At 38.8% G+C, this 15,168-nt stretch overlaps 1 protein-coding gene across 3 annotated transcripts in view; it reads right to left on the bottom strand.

The window, feature by feature from the left end:
* Edil3 (EGF like repeats and discoidin domains 3) overlaps positions 1 to 15,168 on the bottom strand; it is a 435,127-nt gene that overhangs the window by 228,230 nt on the left and 191,729 nt on the right. For all 3 annotated transcript variants that reach the window (XM_036207034.1, XM_036207035.1, XM_036207036.1), the window contains one exon: positions 3,918 to 4,046. In XM_036207034.1, coding sequence (XP_036062927.1) covers positions 3,918 to 4,046 — 129 coding nt within the window. The remainder of the gene's footprint in view (positions 1 to 3,917; positions 4,047 to 15,168) is intronic.

Here is a 15,168-nt window from a genome sequence, read left to right as displayed (position 1 = left end):
CTCTCTTTCTCTCTCTCCCTCTCGCCCCCTGCTCAAGCAAACAAACAAAATTAGAATAATGACATGTTCCTGCCTTGTTTGAGTTCTTGTCCTGATTACTTTCAACGATCAACTATGATGTGGACATGTAAGCCAAATAAACCCTTTTTTCCCCAACCTGCTCTTGAGTATAGTATTCCATCATAGCATTAGTAACCCTAACTAAGACAGACTCCATCTAGTTTGAAACTGATCCTGCTGTTGCAATTTCTATGAGTTCATATATGCATCTGTCCTGTTGTATCTGGAAGACACTGTGTCCTTGGCTTCATCTTTTCCTCTGGCTCTTAGAATCTTTCCACCTCCTCTTCACTGAAGGTCTGATGGGAGCCCTCTGAGCCCCGAGGGAAGGGCTTGATGAAGATGTCCCATTTAGCACTGAGTGTTTCCAAATCCTCAGTCTTTGTACCTTGACTGCTTAGGGGGCTGTGAACCTTAGACTGAATAGGCCACGGGCCTAGGGGAAAAGCAAATACTATTGTTCTGCTAAAAGAACATAGCAATGAACTGACAGCTAATGACATTCTGCTGTAACCCTAGATCAAAGCCTTGCTCAGTCATCATCAAGAAGCTTCCTCTTACAGTAGATGAGACTCACAGACCCATAAGTGAACCATGTGCAGAAGTAGTTACATTTTAATTTCATGTGTGTGTGTGTGTGTGTGTCTGTCTGCCTGCCTGTGTGAGTGTGTCGTCTGTGTATATATCTGTGTGTTTGTGTGCATTTGTTTGTGTCTCTGTGTGTTTTTGTTGTTTGACCTTTTTTTCCTAGAGAGACAGAGAGAAAGGTCATAAAACTGAGTGGGTGGTGAAGTGGAAAAGACCTGGGGGGAGTAGGCAAAGGGGGAATCGTGATTAGAATATATTGCATAAAAGTTATTTTCGATAAAAATATACATATGAAATTATTTTGAAAAAAAAAGGAAGCCAGGAATTTTGACCTATCCCCATAGGTGACTTTTGAAAACAGCCCATGATAAAAAATCTGGCTCTTATTTCAGAGAGATCCTTTGTGTTCTATCTTCTTTCGAGAGATTCCTGCTTGAGTTATAGAGGCGGGAAGACTCTCCCCAGGGCTTGCATCTGATAGCACATCTCATCTTTACACTCTGTGCAGAAATGTTTATCGTATTTCCATCGTGGGATTAACTGAATAGAAAAACACCTAAGACGCAAAAATTGCCATCTAAGTTTCTCTAGGTATGTTTTGAGATGTTACCTTGTGGAGAATGAGCTGTGATCCTACCTTCAAGGAGAACCAACCCTGGCACTTCTGAATCTGGTGTATGAAAATGAATAGCCTTTAATTCACTTGTTAATGATCTGAAGACTAGGTGCCAGTTGTAAGGAACAAAAGTGTTTCTATATACATAGGAGCCTTCTTCAGTAATTCTGCAAGTTCCTGACTGTGAAAAGACTCTAAGAAATTACAGGCTGCTTCCAATGTCTCAGAGCTAATATATAGTGTGTCTGCTCTGGGGGGCTGAAAATATGGCAGAGGCTGCTACATCAAGATTTGTCTTCTATTTTCCAAACCATTGTTCTGAGTATCACTTTCATATTCATTGGCAATATTCCATATCCACTCTTCCTACTCTATGTTGTCCTCAAACCCTAACCTTGTTGCCCTTGTTAGGGTCGATGTACAAAACAGAGAGCTTCACTCCAATATCGGGTCATAAATGAAGCTTTTTAATTTTAGCACGAGCTCGTGGGTCACCAGCGCGAGGAGTAGCTGGTGACCCCGAGTTTGAGGCTCACAGGCCTTTTATGAGGCAGTTCTACCAGGGCAGGGGAGTGGGGTCACCCCGAGTGCAGACACCTGGACGCCAGATGTCTCTACGGTCTTTTCTCAGAGTCTGGGTAGGTAAACGAATTCCAAGCTTATCTAGCAAGGGGTTATTTGGCAAGCATTCTTCCCAAGCGATTTATCTTGCAAACATAACCCCAGGGGTCATCCTGCAAGCATCCTGTTAGCATAGCGTGATGGGCTAACTTTTCTGATATGGGGTGTGGGGGCAGAGTGCAGTATTTTCCACTGAATCTGCAATTAGCAGAGCTAGTGGTGGGGGGGCTTGTTTCCCTTACAATGGCCCTTTCACCCTGATCAACACACTATCCCTCCTTCAACGTCCAGCGTGCATGTGACCACCTCTGTAAGAACATCCTTCAATAGCTCAGAGTTTATTGTGACCTTCCTGCATGTTGGATTGCACAGTAGGTAAGGTCCTGTGCCACTCATCAGGCATTTTTGTGTTTGTTGAACTTTCAAAGATTTTCACACAGTAATGTCAATGTGTAAGGAGGAGAGCACTGGTCCAGCAAAGCTAAGCCACGTGATGGCTGCCATGCCATCTCTGGTTTTCATTTCCACCTATTGCATACTTAAGGCACTTTTATACAGTTTGGGGATACTGGATTGATGGAAAATTCCTTATGAATTATTTAGGCCTTCTCCTGAAAATGCTGCTTCTAAGCTTTCCCAGGAAAGTCCTGAACTTACAATTACCCTCAATTTTAGGGAGATATCCTTATCTACTTGAAGGTCTTCCTTACACCTTGGAGGTTGTGACACATAAAGAAACCAGATGTCTCTTTATGAGGCTATGAGACATTCTTGAAACACCTGTCCCTGTACTTACACAGGAACAAGATATTCAAAACAAAGTAAACTTAAAAAGGTCAACAAGATTTGGTGGGCTAGAGGAGATGACCACAGTTCAGATTATGAGATTCTTCCCATTGTACACTCAGACAATTATGTGGCATACAACTCTGCCCTACATAGAGACATATTAATGAGCAAAGTATGGAGTAGAAAGATGATAAAAGAATGAGATGTCAGGACCTCCCTCTCTTAGAAGTTAGCTCATGTAGAGCCACTATAATGTCATATGACCAAGGAATAATAGAATGCAGGATTAGACATATAGACAAATTCTGTAAGGATATAAATGTGGACATTGATTGTATTATACCAGAATTTAAGTAATAACTGCAGCAGCTTTAGCCTGAGGATTTTTCCTGGGTACTCTAACCACTAAGAGTTAATAATACACTGCTCGAGACATGGCAAAATGCCCAGTGTGGCTTGAAGATTTTGTTTTGGTCTAGTGTCCTTGAAGTAACCAAAGCTACCAGCCTGAGAACAGGCTGTCATATGCCTCTAGATTCTTAAAATTGGGTTATGGGGTTAATGAGTAAGAATTATACCTCTGTTTATTAATGATGTCAAAATTTGAGGGAAAATGATAGGAAATGATAACTCTGTTCTGTCATAGTTTATTAATGATGACTAAAACATGAGCAAAAGGAAGTGAAACACATGTTTAAAAACAAAAATGATATGATCTATGGTTTGGAACATCATGAATGTATCCCTGATAACTAAATTATGTATAAATAAAGAAGCACTCTGGCTGCTAGTCTGTCAGGCTGCAAAATTTTCCTGACCACCATGGCCTGGTTCACTTCCTTCCCCACCAACTCCTTATATCCTCTGTTGGGACCCATTCACCTCTGGTAACGGCTCCTGGCAAGTACCAGAATAATTGCTGGAATGCTTGAAGAATGTAGCTTTATAGACAAATATGAAAGAGAGAGACAAATAGAATAGCATGAAAAACAACATATTGTAACTTGAACTGAATAATAATGACAAGGGCTAGCAAGCAAATTGCTAGTCACATAGAGTATAGGGACTGAAACAGCCTTCATCATGGGAGACGACACCTACTGTGGAGAGAGGCAGCATGAGCCAAAATGCCTGGGCTCAATGCTGCTCTACAAATCTATGACTCACCTGCAAACAGGAAGGGTAATGACTTGTACACAATAGATCAATAAAAATAAAAGCACATTGAATATAAATAACTTACTGTGCTGACAGTGAATCCCATTAAACCCCCGGGGACATTTACAAACATAGCCTATGAATGTGTCTCCTCGATATGCTTCGCTTATCTCACAGGTTCCTCCGTTGTGGCATGGGTTGGGGATGCAGGGACCTGCAAGATAGGAAAAAAGGCTTCATGATGCATGGGTTTAATACGAGATAGCATACCAGCATTTTCAGTGAACAATTTTCTACTTGATAGTCTATAGAAAAAGCACCTGGTGTGTGAACTCTGAGGAGCGGCCTGAATTTAAATATAAGTGTCATTACTTTTAGTTATGTGATCTGGAGAAATTAAGTTTTATGTTGCCTTGGTGTGGTCTTTTGACAAATATTAATATAATGAAATTAGCTTTAATGGTTACACTACAGTTGAAAAGAGTTCACATATTAAAATATGCAGAAGGGTACCAGCCATACATTATGCATTCAAAAATAGTATTAATTCAATTATCATTATCAGAGTTTCTGAATTATGGAATACCTTTTGCATGTTGAACCATTAATACTGAATCACAGTTTCTAAAGAGCTTTTGACCTTGCTGATGCAAAAATTATCTGAATCTACCAGTATAGAGACAGTCAAGTCCATAGACACTTGCAGGAATTTATTGAATTTTCATAAATTTGAGGAGGAGAATGGCTTCTGAGAAACTTTGTTATTTACCCTAAACACAGTAGCTCATGAAGAGTTGCATGTTTGAATAAGTAGCTATGATAATCATTTTGTAGAATTTGAAAATGTAAGTTGAACAAAGATTTAAAACAGTTGCATAAAACAGAGTTATTCTGAGATTTCCCTGGGCAAAACCAGCTGTTAACAGAGTAGATTAGCTGGCAGCATCCAGCGACCATTCTGTAGGATCTGCTGCAACAACGTTCACTCCAGGTCACACTCCTGAGGCAATGACAGAGCAAGTTGTGGTATCAAACTGGGCCAGGCCCACCTGGCACAGGACTCTTCGCGGGGTGTATGTTATGTGCTCAGGAATGTGCCACTGGTCCAGCTGAGGTTTTTCTTGACAACACTCACTGTCAGTCTGATGCTTTTTGTAGGACATGTTTTCTTTCTTTCAATGTTTCTTCTTCCAGAAGTGACAGGCTGTGCCACAGTCTGAAGAACTCTTCTAATCACTCATGCTCTCCCAATCTCCTCTGACTGAATACGCACTCAGCACAACACTCTCCATTACTTTCAGCTTCTGGGAGGATAGGCTAACTGAGTGAAGACAGACCTGAATCCTGACAGAGTATAGATTCTGGAGAAGAATCTAGGAAAGTCACAAAAAAGTTTTCCCTGGAAGATGAAAAAATAAAAATAGTATATAAAGATTAGAATATAAGACCATTGCCTTGTCCTCCTCGGAGATAAAACTGATGCCAGAGCGTGGGTCATTGAAAGTTTCTCTGCAGAACAATGGGTGCACTGGAGCCAAGATGAGATGGTCCATTCACTCCCACTTATTATCTTTGGAAAAGTGGAAGAGACAGAAGGTGAGACCAGGTCAGTGAAAGTGAGTGCTATTAGACGGAAGAACTGATGGAAGGTGGTGGAGACCTTGGGAAGAATTTTGTGTTTTAAAGGACACACAACAGAGCAATTCATGTGGAAAAACTAATTGCAAAGAAAGTCATATGCTAGTGTTAGAAAATGAGTGTTGGGATAAGGAAACTAAATGCCTCACCAGGAAGAACAGAGAAGAGCAAGAACTTCCAGCTGAGACAAGATGGAATGCAGAGCATTGGATGCAACAACCCTGAAGATTTGGTACAATTAACAGAAGCTCCGCCAAACAAGGCTGGTGAAGGGACGCTAGCCCAATAGAACATGTAGCTCTAGCAGCCCTTACCCTTCTCTCCCATTCACTTCTCCTCCTGTGGCTAATCCCCAAGGTTCAGCTATCAAAGTATTGAAGTCCAGCAATCAAAGCTCCCTTTGGCTCACCGAATTAACATGCCCAGTTAAAATTAAACACCTCGTCCCAACACAGAGTTTCCCCCTTTACCTTTATAAATCACCATTTTCCTATGGGCTGCATCTGTCTGCCCTCTATTCAGAGACACAAATTTCCTAGTCTCCTCTCCCCTGTTCCCTTCCCCTTCTCCCTCATCATCTATCTCCTGTGTTTGTCTCTTATTCCTTGTCCTCTGTCCTTCTGGGAAAAATAAATATTTATGCCGGGAACACAGCCTTTGGGATCCTGAGTCAATGCTTTTGCTTTCAATTGGTAACAGACTTTATTTCAATTGGAAAATACAGACTTTAGAGAAAGAGAAAGTTCACCATCTTCATTCAGGGTAGCCCACTGCATGTTAGAATTTGATCGTAGTTTGAGACTAGGTAACATGATTCTGTGTTAGAAAAAGTGATTATGAACAAGGTTAGGGATTTAGCTCAGTGGTAGGGCACTTGCCTAGCAAGCATAAGGCCCTGGGTTCAGTCCTCAGCTCTGGGAAAATAAATAAATAAATCAATAAATCAATAAATAGATAGATAGATAGATAGATAGATAGATAGATAAGAAAGAAAGAAAGAAAGAAAGGAAGGAAGAAAGTGATTATGATTTGATTCTTTCCTCCAGAAACTTTATAGGACAAAACACACTCTACTTCTTTCATTTTAATGTTGTACGGAATCAATAAAGATTTGCCTGGAATAGTTTATAGGCACTCTGTGGTGACTAGACTCATACTTCCTATTCAACATATCTCTTAGGAATTGAAAAGAAATTGTGAAAGCTGTGTTTTTAACTAAAAATATCTGTATCCTCATATCCTTCATGAAAGATGCCTAGATATCTAATATACAACATAAGGAAATAAGTAATACTGTATTATAGTGGGGACTTTTATTAAGAAGATTTAAGCTGGCTCTTGTTATCCAAAATTAATTATATAAAATGGTAACATTTAATTAGCTGTGTTTCACACAGTATCATTTTGTAAATATCAAGTATATGCTAAAATTTTTAAACAATTCATTTTTGAAGCTCAGTCACATGCAGTGTTTATGAATCAAATTGTCTGGTACATTTCCTTAAGGTATCATACTGTTTGTGTTTGAGTGAAGGAAGGAACAGTAAGACCTGTGACATGGGTTAGAGCAATTGAAAGAATTTTCTCTCATTGCTAAGCATTGTGTTAAACATTCCAGCTCTCCCTCCCTTCAGTTTCTCTTATTCCCTCTTCAAAAATTATCTAACAGTGTATCATGGCATAATTTATATAAAAATTGCATCTACACCTCATAGCAAATCAGTGAGGTCCTTGTTCTCTTATACGGTTCTGCGTATCATTGTGCTGGGGTTTAAAGTGGAAGGCTGCATGAAGTTGATACTCTTTAGCAGATCAGTATCTTCCAGTGATGCATTTAGACCTCAAATCCAGAATCTGTGATTCCCGGAGGGGACGACCAAACAAAAGTGACAATGAGCTGTTTTCATGCATCAATTATCTTTCAAATAAGAAAAAAGCAAAAACATCTTTTGAGTAACTGGAAACCTGTAGTCATATACATTACATAATAATATATAAAATATACTCAAATGAACAAACAGGATGCTATGAAAATCATCTAACCCAATCTCCCAATTTAGCATGTAAGAAAACATAACCTAATCAGAATTTAATAAAATCTGAAAAATACCATGTATGAAGAAAATTGGATTTAAGGAATTATACCTGGGAGAAAAAATTGTTATTGAAACCAAAAATGATGAAGCTATTCTTGCTTCCTCGAGATGGTGGAGTAATTATAGCAGAGTGAATAAAAACCTTTCTCACATTCACTGTGGTTTAAGAAACTCTACAGGGGATTTAATAAAAGATTTGAACATAAGACCTCTGCTTGGTCTTGCTAGGAGATAAAACTGAGGCCAAACAGCAGGTCATTTAAAGTCTCTGAAGAACAATGGTACAGGGGAGCCTGGATGAGATGGTACATTTGTGCACACTTATCTCTGGAAAATTAGACCAGGCAAGACAGTGAGATCAGATAGCTAGTACACAGGGAAGAACAGGGGAAAGATAGGTGAGAGCAATGGGGAAGAGTCCAAACCAAAGCTGAACCAACAGTCTCCATGGGGAGAGGGCAGACAGAGTCCTGGGTGGTTTCAATCATGAAAAGTGTCTAATAAGAAATAGTGATGTCCATATTTCAGACTGAAGTCACTTAACAGATCCTGTGTGAATCATATTTTAAGTGATCTAGCTCTCCACGAATGTCAGCTAATTAGAGGAGTCTATGGAGTGTGTCTGAGAGAGACAATGGGAAAGTCTGTGGTATTTTACAACATTCAGAAGGTAAGGGAGAAGTGTTGCTGGGGATGGTATCCAGTGGATTCCAGTTGATACAGAAACCTGAAGATAGGGTTGACTGAGGGACCCTAAGTCTTAAACTCTCTGGGGAAAAGATAATGTCTGCACAGCAATCCCTGGTTTATCCAGTCTCTGGATTCTCTGCAGAAGTGAGATTGTGGGTTGAAGCTCTTGTATTTGCATCCCAAAGGGGATCATGACCTCAGCTGACACCAGGGTTTTAGGAAAGGATTACCATTACTGCTGATGGTTTTCTCACTCTATAAAATCCGGTGTGTTTTAGTTAAAGCACAAAGGTGAAGTAAATCAAATGGGATTTGGATTTTCTTTTATAGAGTCCTTTAAAGTTCTTATATTTCTTTATATTGAAAGAATATACCCTGGATGTAGGGGGTGGGGGGAGGCACAAAGAGGTTAAGTAACATATCTAATCAGAAAAAAAGCTTTTATTACACTTTGCCTGACTACAAAGTCTACAATCTTCCAAGCAAGCCATGCTCACTCCCAAGTTGTCAATGTGTGCATTAATGTTAGTTATGACAGATATAAACAGTCAGTCTGGATTCACTAAGCACATTTCTATAAATAATGCAGCATTCTAAAGCCTCCAGTAATGTAAGCATCTCCGAGTATTTTCAGCAATTGAATCAGAGTATATTAGATATTACATATATAGATAGAAAGGCTCTCTTATGCTTTACCTCATTATTATAATCTTGAATTCAATTTCACCAATACAATTTTATCATAATTATATGTAAGCCTAATTCTGTATAGTCTCTACATTTGTTTTGTGTGTGTATTTATATCTATGTCTCTCTCTGTGCGCATGTTTGTGTGGGAGCACATGAGCGTGTATGCATGTATGTGTGTGTGCATTTACTTTCTCTCAGTTGGGATCATCTGTTCTTGTGTGCAGGGATTAGAATAGAGTGTATTGCAATGTCCTCTATCATTCTCCATTAATTCCTTTTGAGCAGAACCTGGGGCTGATGCTTGTGCATCTGAGTTGGAGGCAAACAACCCAGCAATTCTCCAAGCTCATCTCAGGCATTTGTAGGGATGCCTGGCTTACTATAAGGTGCTGAGTTCCAAACTCCAGTTCTCATGATGGGGCAATCACTCTTAACCACTGAGCCAGATCTCTAACCTCCAGCCTCTATTATGCCTTTTAAGAAACTCTTTTTTTTTTTTTTCTTTTTTCCATTGTACATTTTTGGCTTCTTTGTCAAAAATTATGATGGGAGGGGGAGGACAGGGGAACCCATGGCTGATGTGTAAAATTAAAACACAAATATAATAAATAACACCAACAAAACAGAAACTCTTTGATTTTCCAATGCAGAAAGCTTGAGTGTTCAGATGGGCGGCTTCCTATCTTTTGCCCTTTTAGGCTATAAATATCATATGGGAAGAGTCCAGGCTCCTACAGGTAAATTCCTGTTATATCTGACAAAGTGAACTATGATAATAACAAATGTTAATAACGGCGTCTATGGATCACACCCTATTCTAGATCTAGTTCTATAAAACATCAATGGTTGCTTTCTAAAATTTTCTATACTTTACAAGTCTCAATCCTTCTTAATTTGTAATTGGGTCTCTCTTTTTCCCCTTTAATATGGTTGAAGCTTTAAAATTGTTACTTTTAATTGCAGAATTGTATTATTTTTTTCATCATGTCTGCATACAGCTTTTTTTTTTTTTTTTTTTTTTTTTTTTAGCTTTTTGAGACAGGGTTTCTCTGGGTATCTTTGCGCCTTTTTTAGATCTCGCTCTGTAGACCAGGCTGGCCTTGAACAAGATTTGCCTGGTTTGCCTCCCAAGTGCTGGGATTAAAGTCATGCACCACCACCGCCTGGCCATGACTGCATACATCTTAATTCTTTGGCAAATATATGACTAAGAAGAATGTAGCTTTGTATAGCATTATTAACATTGCTTTATTTTGTTATTTGGTCAATCCACATATCAATAAACCCATGTACTTTGAGCCCGATTAAAGAGTAATGAATATAAAGCAAGTTAGCACATAAAGATAAAGCAAATTTAGGTGAGCACCCACAAAATTTGCTTGGTAGTAAAACTGTTTTAAGTTTGATATTGAACATAAATAATTAAAACGTATTGTAGTAATTTCTAGTTATCTCTTCTCCAAGTGATAGGAGATTAATCACATGAAACCCATCTTTGTATCATCTATCCACATCCAGATGACAATTTTGATACTGAGTTATTTTAGATTTGCTATACTGATTAATAAAAATAACTGTTTATAATAGATGAAGCTGTTTCTACCTGTAATGGAAAGAATAAAATTGACCTTATAAATATAGTATTTATTCTTGAGGAACATACTATGTTATAGGCACTGTGCTTGTAATTTGTGGTCAGTGCTTTGAGTACAATTAAAAATTGAGGGCAGCAGAAAGAATAAGCCACAATATCAGAGTACACTCAGCTTTCCAGTATGTGCAGCTGATTTTAAAGAAAATTTCACAGCTCACCAGTCCTGTGCATGTTACCCACTTAGGATTAATACTTTTCATTGTTTAGGAAATGGTTTCTACAAATTTAATTCTGAGATTTCCCTCTGGCATTATAATAATTTCTTTAACATTTTTACTATTTGACAGTTTCATGCATTTATATAATGAACTTTCGACATTTTACATCCTTACCCCCCCCATACTCTTTATTGTAACTTTAACAGCCCAGACTTTATTATATTTGAAGCATCTCTCCAATGTCTCCTGTAGCCTGTCAGCACTGGTACAGGGGACTTATTCACAGCATTGAAACAAGGTAACAATAAGCAAAGTTTGAAAACGAATTAATGTTTCTGAGCCGCTTAGATGTTCTAACAGAAAGAAGACCTACAGATTTGTCATCAATGTCTTCCCACTCCACACAGCTCTCTAAAGATGCTGGCATCACTTTGTATTACAGACACACAGAAGCAGGAAGAGTGGTGGCTGTGTGCTTCAGTTCTGACTGGTGTTCTGAACAATCTTACTCGACCCAAACACTTTCATAATCTCTCTCCTAACAAAGAACATAAATGAACTTTCAAATCCAAAAGGCTTTGGGAGTTTTTAAATCAACATTGCAATACTCTTCTAGGGAATCTGTAAGTAGCTCCTAACACAATGGGGACAGTATGTGATCAAAATTAATGAACAACTGAGCTCACCAACATCCTTTCCAGGCATCTTTATGCAAGCTCATGTAAGTATGCCAACAAGATTAATTGTTCACAAAACAACGGATTCATATACTTTGCTGTTTTGCTTCCTTCCCTTCATAGTTCTTATAACAGAGTTAAAATTATTTTCATATGTGTAACACAGTTATCTTCCACATTGAGCACTATGCTCCAATTATGACAGTTGTTGAGAATATACAGAATATTAGGAAGCAAATACATTAACACTCAGTTGTGTCCATTCAGATTTGGTCTGGTTTATAGATTATGTGTTGGAGAATATTTTTTAATGTGTTGTATTTTTTTCTACTGCTTGTGTTAGCAATTCAAAGGTGTGTTTGATTAAATATGATTAAATAAAATTAACCTGTGAGCAGGAGGCTGAGTCAGCAAGTAGCTGACAGGAAATGGTAAGGAGGAACCATGTTTAGCAAGGGTTTTTTTAGTAGGAGCTGGTGGGAGGGGGTAGTTGGAAGACACCAGCAAAGGGAGGTTAGCTACTCAACCGTTCTGAGCAAGCAGAATTTCACCAAAACCTTTGAATCCCGAGCTCTTTAGATTTAGATACGTTCCCTTAGTAGCTTTGAAGAGTTGGTTCCTGAGGGAAGAGAATCCCCTCAGGCTGTGTGGGCCTTGTAACCTAAGCCAATGCTTAAGGTGTAGCCACTGCAGATAATAATAGTAATAATAATACTAAGAACAATTATGCCTCCAAAAACTTGGAATTAATGATTAAAATTGAATGTGCACTTTAGATTACATAATAAAGAAATGCCAGTGTCGGCATCACAAAAGCTCAGGCTTTTGAGTTGCTGTTGCTGGACAAAAGAAGGGGAAATAATTAGGACTCAAAATTTGATCCTAACACTTGTCTTAATAAACTGCAGGCCTCTCATAGTGTTGTGCTCACATTTATTAAGATTTGGATATTTTGTTGCTCTCATTTTGAATGATGGCCACTCCATTTTAAAAGTAATTGAGGGTCCACAGTGCTGGCTCAGTGGTTAACATAGTTCTTGTTGCACACATGCATTTGGTTTCCAGTAGCCATGTTGGCTGTCTACAGCCCCAGGTAACTCCAGCTCTTGGGTATCCAGTACCTATTCTTGTACCCTGAAGGCACCTGCAAACACATACATACATGCCCAAATACATACACATGGCTAATAATAGTAGTAATAATAATAATAATAATAATAATAATAATAATAATAAAATATTTTTTAAATGTAGCTGAAAAGAAGAAATTATTTCAGACATGCTCATGAGATTGATGTTTTCAAAGTGCTTTCCATGTAGTTTCCTGGTTTTTTTTCTCCTTGTTCTTTTTCTCATAAATATAAATGTGCAACATTCACTTACGGTATGAAAAGCTAGTCTAAAATATTTTGTAATTAAAAACAGAATTAAACTACTCTGCACAAAATATAACAATCTTATTATTGAGGAAAATCAGCAAGATTAATAAGATTTCTCTTTAAACTATAAAAGCTTTGAGGAAGACTGTGCAAATTAAAATCTGGGGAAAGCAGACTTCTTTCCTGTATGTGTTGACAAACTGTCTCCTTTAGAAGACACTGGCTTCAGTATTCAAGTGTCTGCAGGAGGCCCTGAGATGACCAGTGGTTACACAGCATGCTCTCCTGGCTGCAACTCATTTCCACTCACTTGGTAGCTTAAGACAGCAGACACATTTCTTCTAAGCTCTGAAGGGTAGAAATCAAAACCAAGGCATCAACTACACTCTCTGAAAAATCAAAAGCCCCTTTTGACTCTTCCCACTTCTCAAGGTTCCTGATAATGATATCCTGTGGTCATTAGCATCACATGGCAGCATCATTTAGTTATTAACAACATCAGGTCAATCCCCGCCTGTTTTTACAAGCATCTTCCCTGATTCTTTGTCACCCCACTTCTCTTTACAGGATACAGATGACGTATTTGCAGCCTACTCTAAATTTAGTGTGATGTCATGACCAAATGTTTATCAATTTACATCTGCAAGGATCCTGTGAGCCGAATTGTGTCCTGCAAAATTCATATATTGATGCCTGAAATGCTCAGATTTTTCATCTCTGGGACAAATAAAAGAGAAATAGATTTCTTTGGACATTAGTCTCAGAGGCTTTTGGTCCATAGCTATGTGGCCCCATCTGCTCAGGACTGTGATGAAGTGGGACAATAAGACAGATGGGCTTTGATAAATTAGAGCTGCTAAGTCATGGTGGTTGAGAGGTAGGAAGAAAGGTAAGCAGCATTTTTACCTTTGGAGCTAGAAACAATGACCCTGAGTGAGATAATCCAGACCTAGAAAAATAAATGTTACATGTTGTGGTGATACTTTATTTGTGCACACCAATAAAGCTTATCTGAAAATCAGAGGAAAAACATAGAGGTCAGGCAGTGGTAGCACACACCTTTAATCCTAGCACTTGGGAGGCAGAGATTCATCTGGTTCTCTGTGAGTTCAAGGCCACACTGGGAACAGAGCCAGGCGTGGTGGCACACACCTTTAATTCCCAGCACTAGTTAACCACAGAGGTCTGGAGGTCTGTCCAGATAGATACTAAGTGATAGAGCTGGGAAGAAAGAGGAAGTGATGTAGCTGGGTGGAGAGAGAAAGTGAGATGGTAGGGACAGAAAGGATATAGGCATGAGTATACAGGAAGTAGCTCTCTCTGGAGGCTGAGGAGTTGGTAAGGTAAGGTTGGTTGTGGCTTGTCCTATTTCTTTGATATCTCAGTTTTCACCCCAATATCTGGCTCCAGGATTTTTATTAATAAGACCGTTTAGTAACTGGTGTTACAACATGTTTTTTTTTTTTTTTTTAAATTCTCATTTCTGGATGTTAACTTTGAATATTCATATATCTTCCACTTAAAATATTCACAGAGGAAAGGGATTAGTTAGGGGTTCTTGGGGGCAGGACATTCAAAATCTCAGAATAAAGAGTGGGTGGATATGTAATTGCATCACTAGCTGGGGAGATATGAGCATTTGATGGCTATTGGGAGATGCAGAGTGTTTTTTTGTTTTTGTTTTTGTTTTTCACCTTCTTTCTAAAAAATGGATGTTTGTGATTACTGGTAGGTTGACCACATACCAGAGCAAGCCCCAATCCCAAGACAAACTCTACAACACAAACTGGACCCCACATCAGGAGAAGAAGAAGAAGAAGAAGAAGAAGAAGAAGAAGAAGAAGAAGAAGAAGAAGAAGAAGAAGAAGAAGAAGAAGAAGAAGAAGAAGAAGAAAGAAATCATCTCAAAGCTCAAAGTAGGAAAAATGGGTGGGAGGCAATGATGTGGCTGAGAGGGTGGTAAAGGGAAGAGTTGAGGCCATGAATATGCTCAAATTATATAGTCTGAAATTCTCAAGGAATTAATAACAAAAAAAATCTGCTTTTTAAACTAGTTAATACTAGTTCAAAATCAAAATATAAGGCCAGGAGTCCTGTGTTGTGTCAGGACACACACACACACACACACACACACACACACACACACACACGAGAGACACACAGAGAGAGATGGAGAGAGGAAGAGGGGGAGGGAGAGAGGAAGTGAAGGGGAAAAGGAGTGAAAGAGGAAGCAGGAAGAGCAGTACATATAGGGAGGGGTGAGGGATGTGCACTTTGAAGAAATGTAGAACTCCTTCTAGCCAGGCCCCACCTACTATTACAATGACTGTAACAGGACTGATTACATGTACATG

The sequence above is a fragment of the Onychomys torridus genome, chromosome 15 (assembly GCF_903995425.1).
Source record: "Onychomys torridus chromosome 15, mOncTor1.1, whole genome shotgun sequence".
In the NCBI taxonomy this organism is placed as follows: Eukaryota; Metazoa; Chordata; class Mammalia; order Rodentia; family Cricetidae; genus Onychomys; species Onychomys torridus.
Note: the sequence above shows the minus strand (reverse complement) of the source record. Positions and strands in the feature narration are given on the sequence as shown.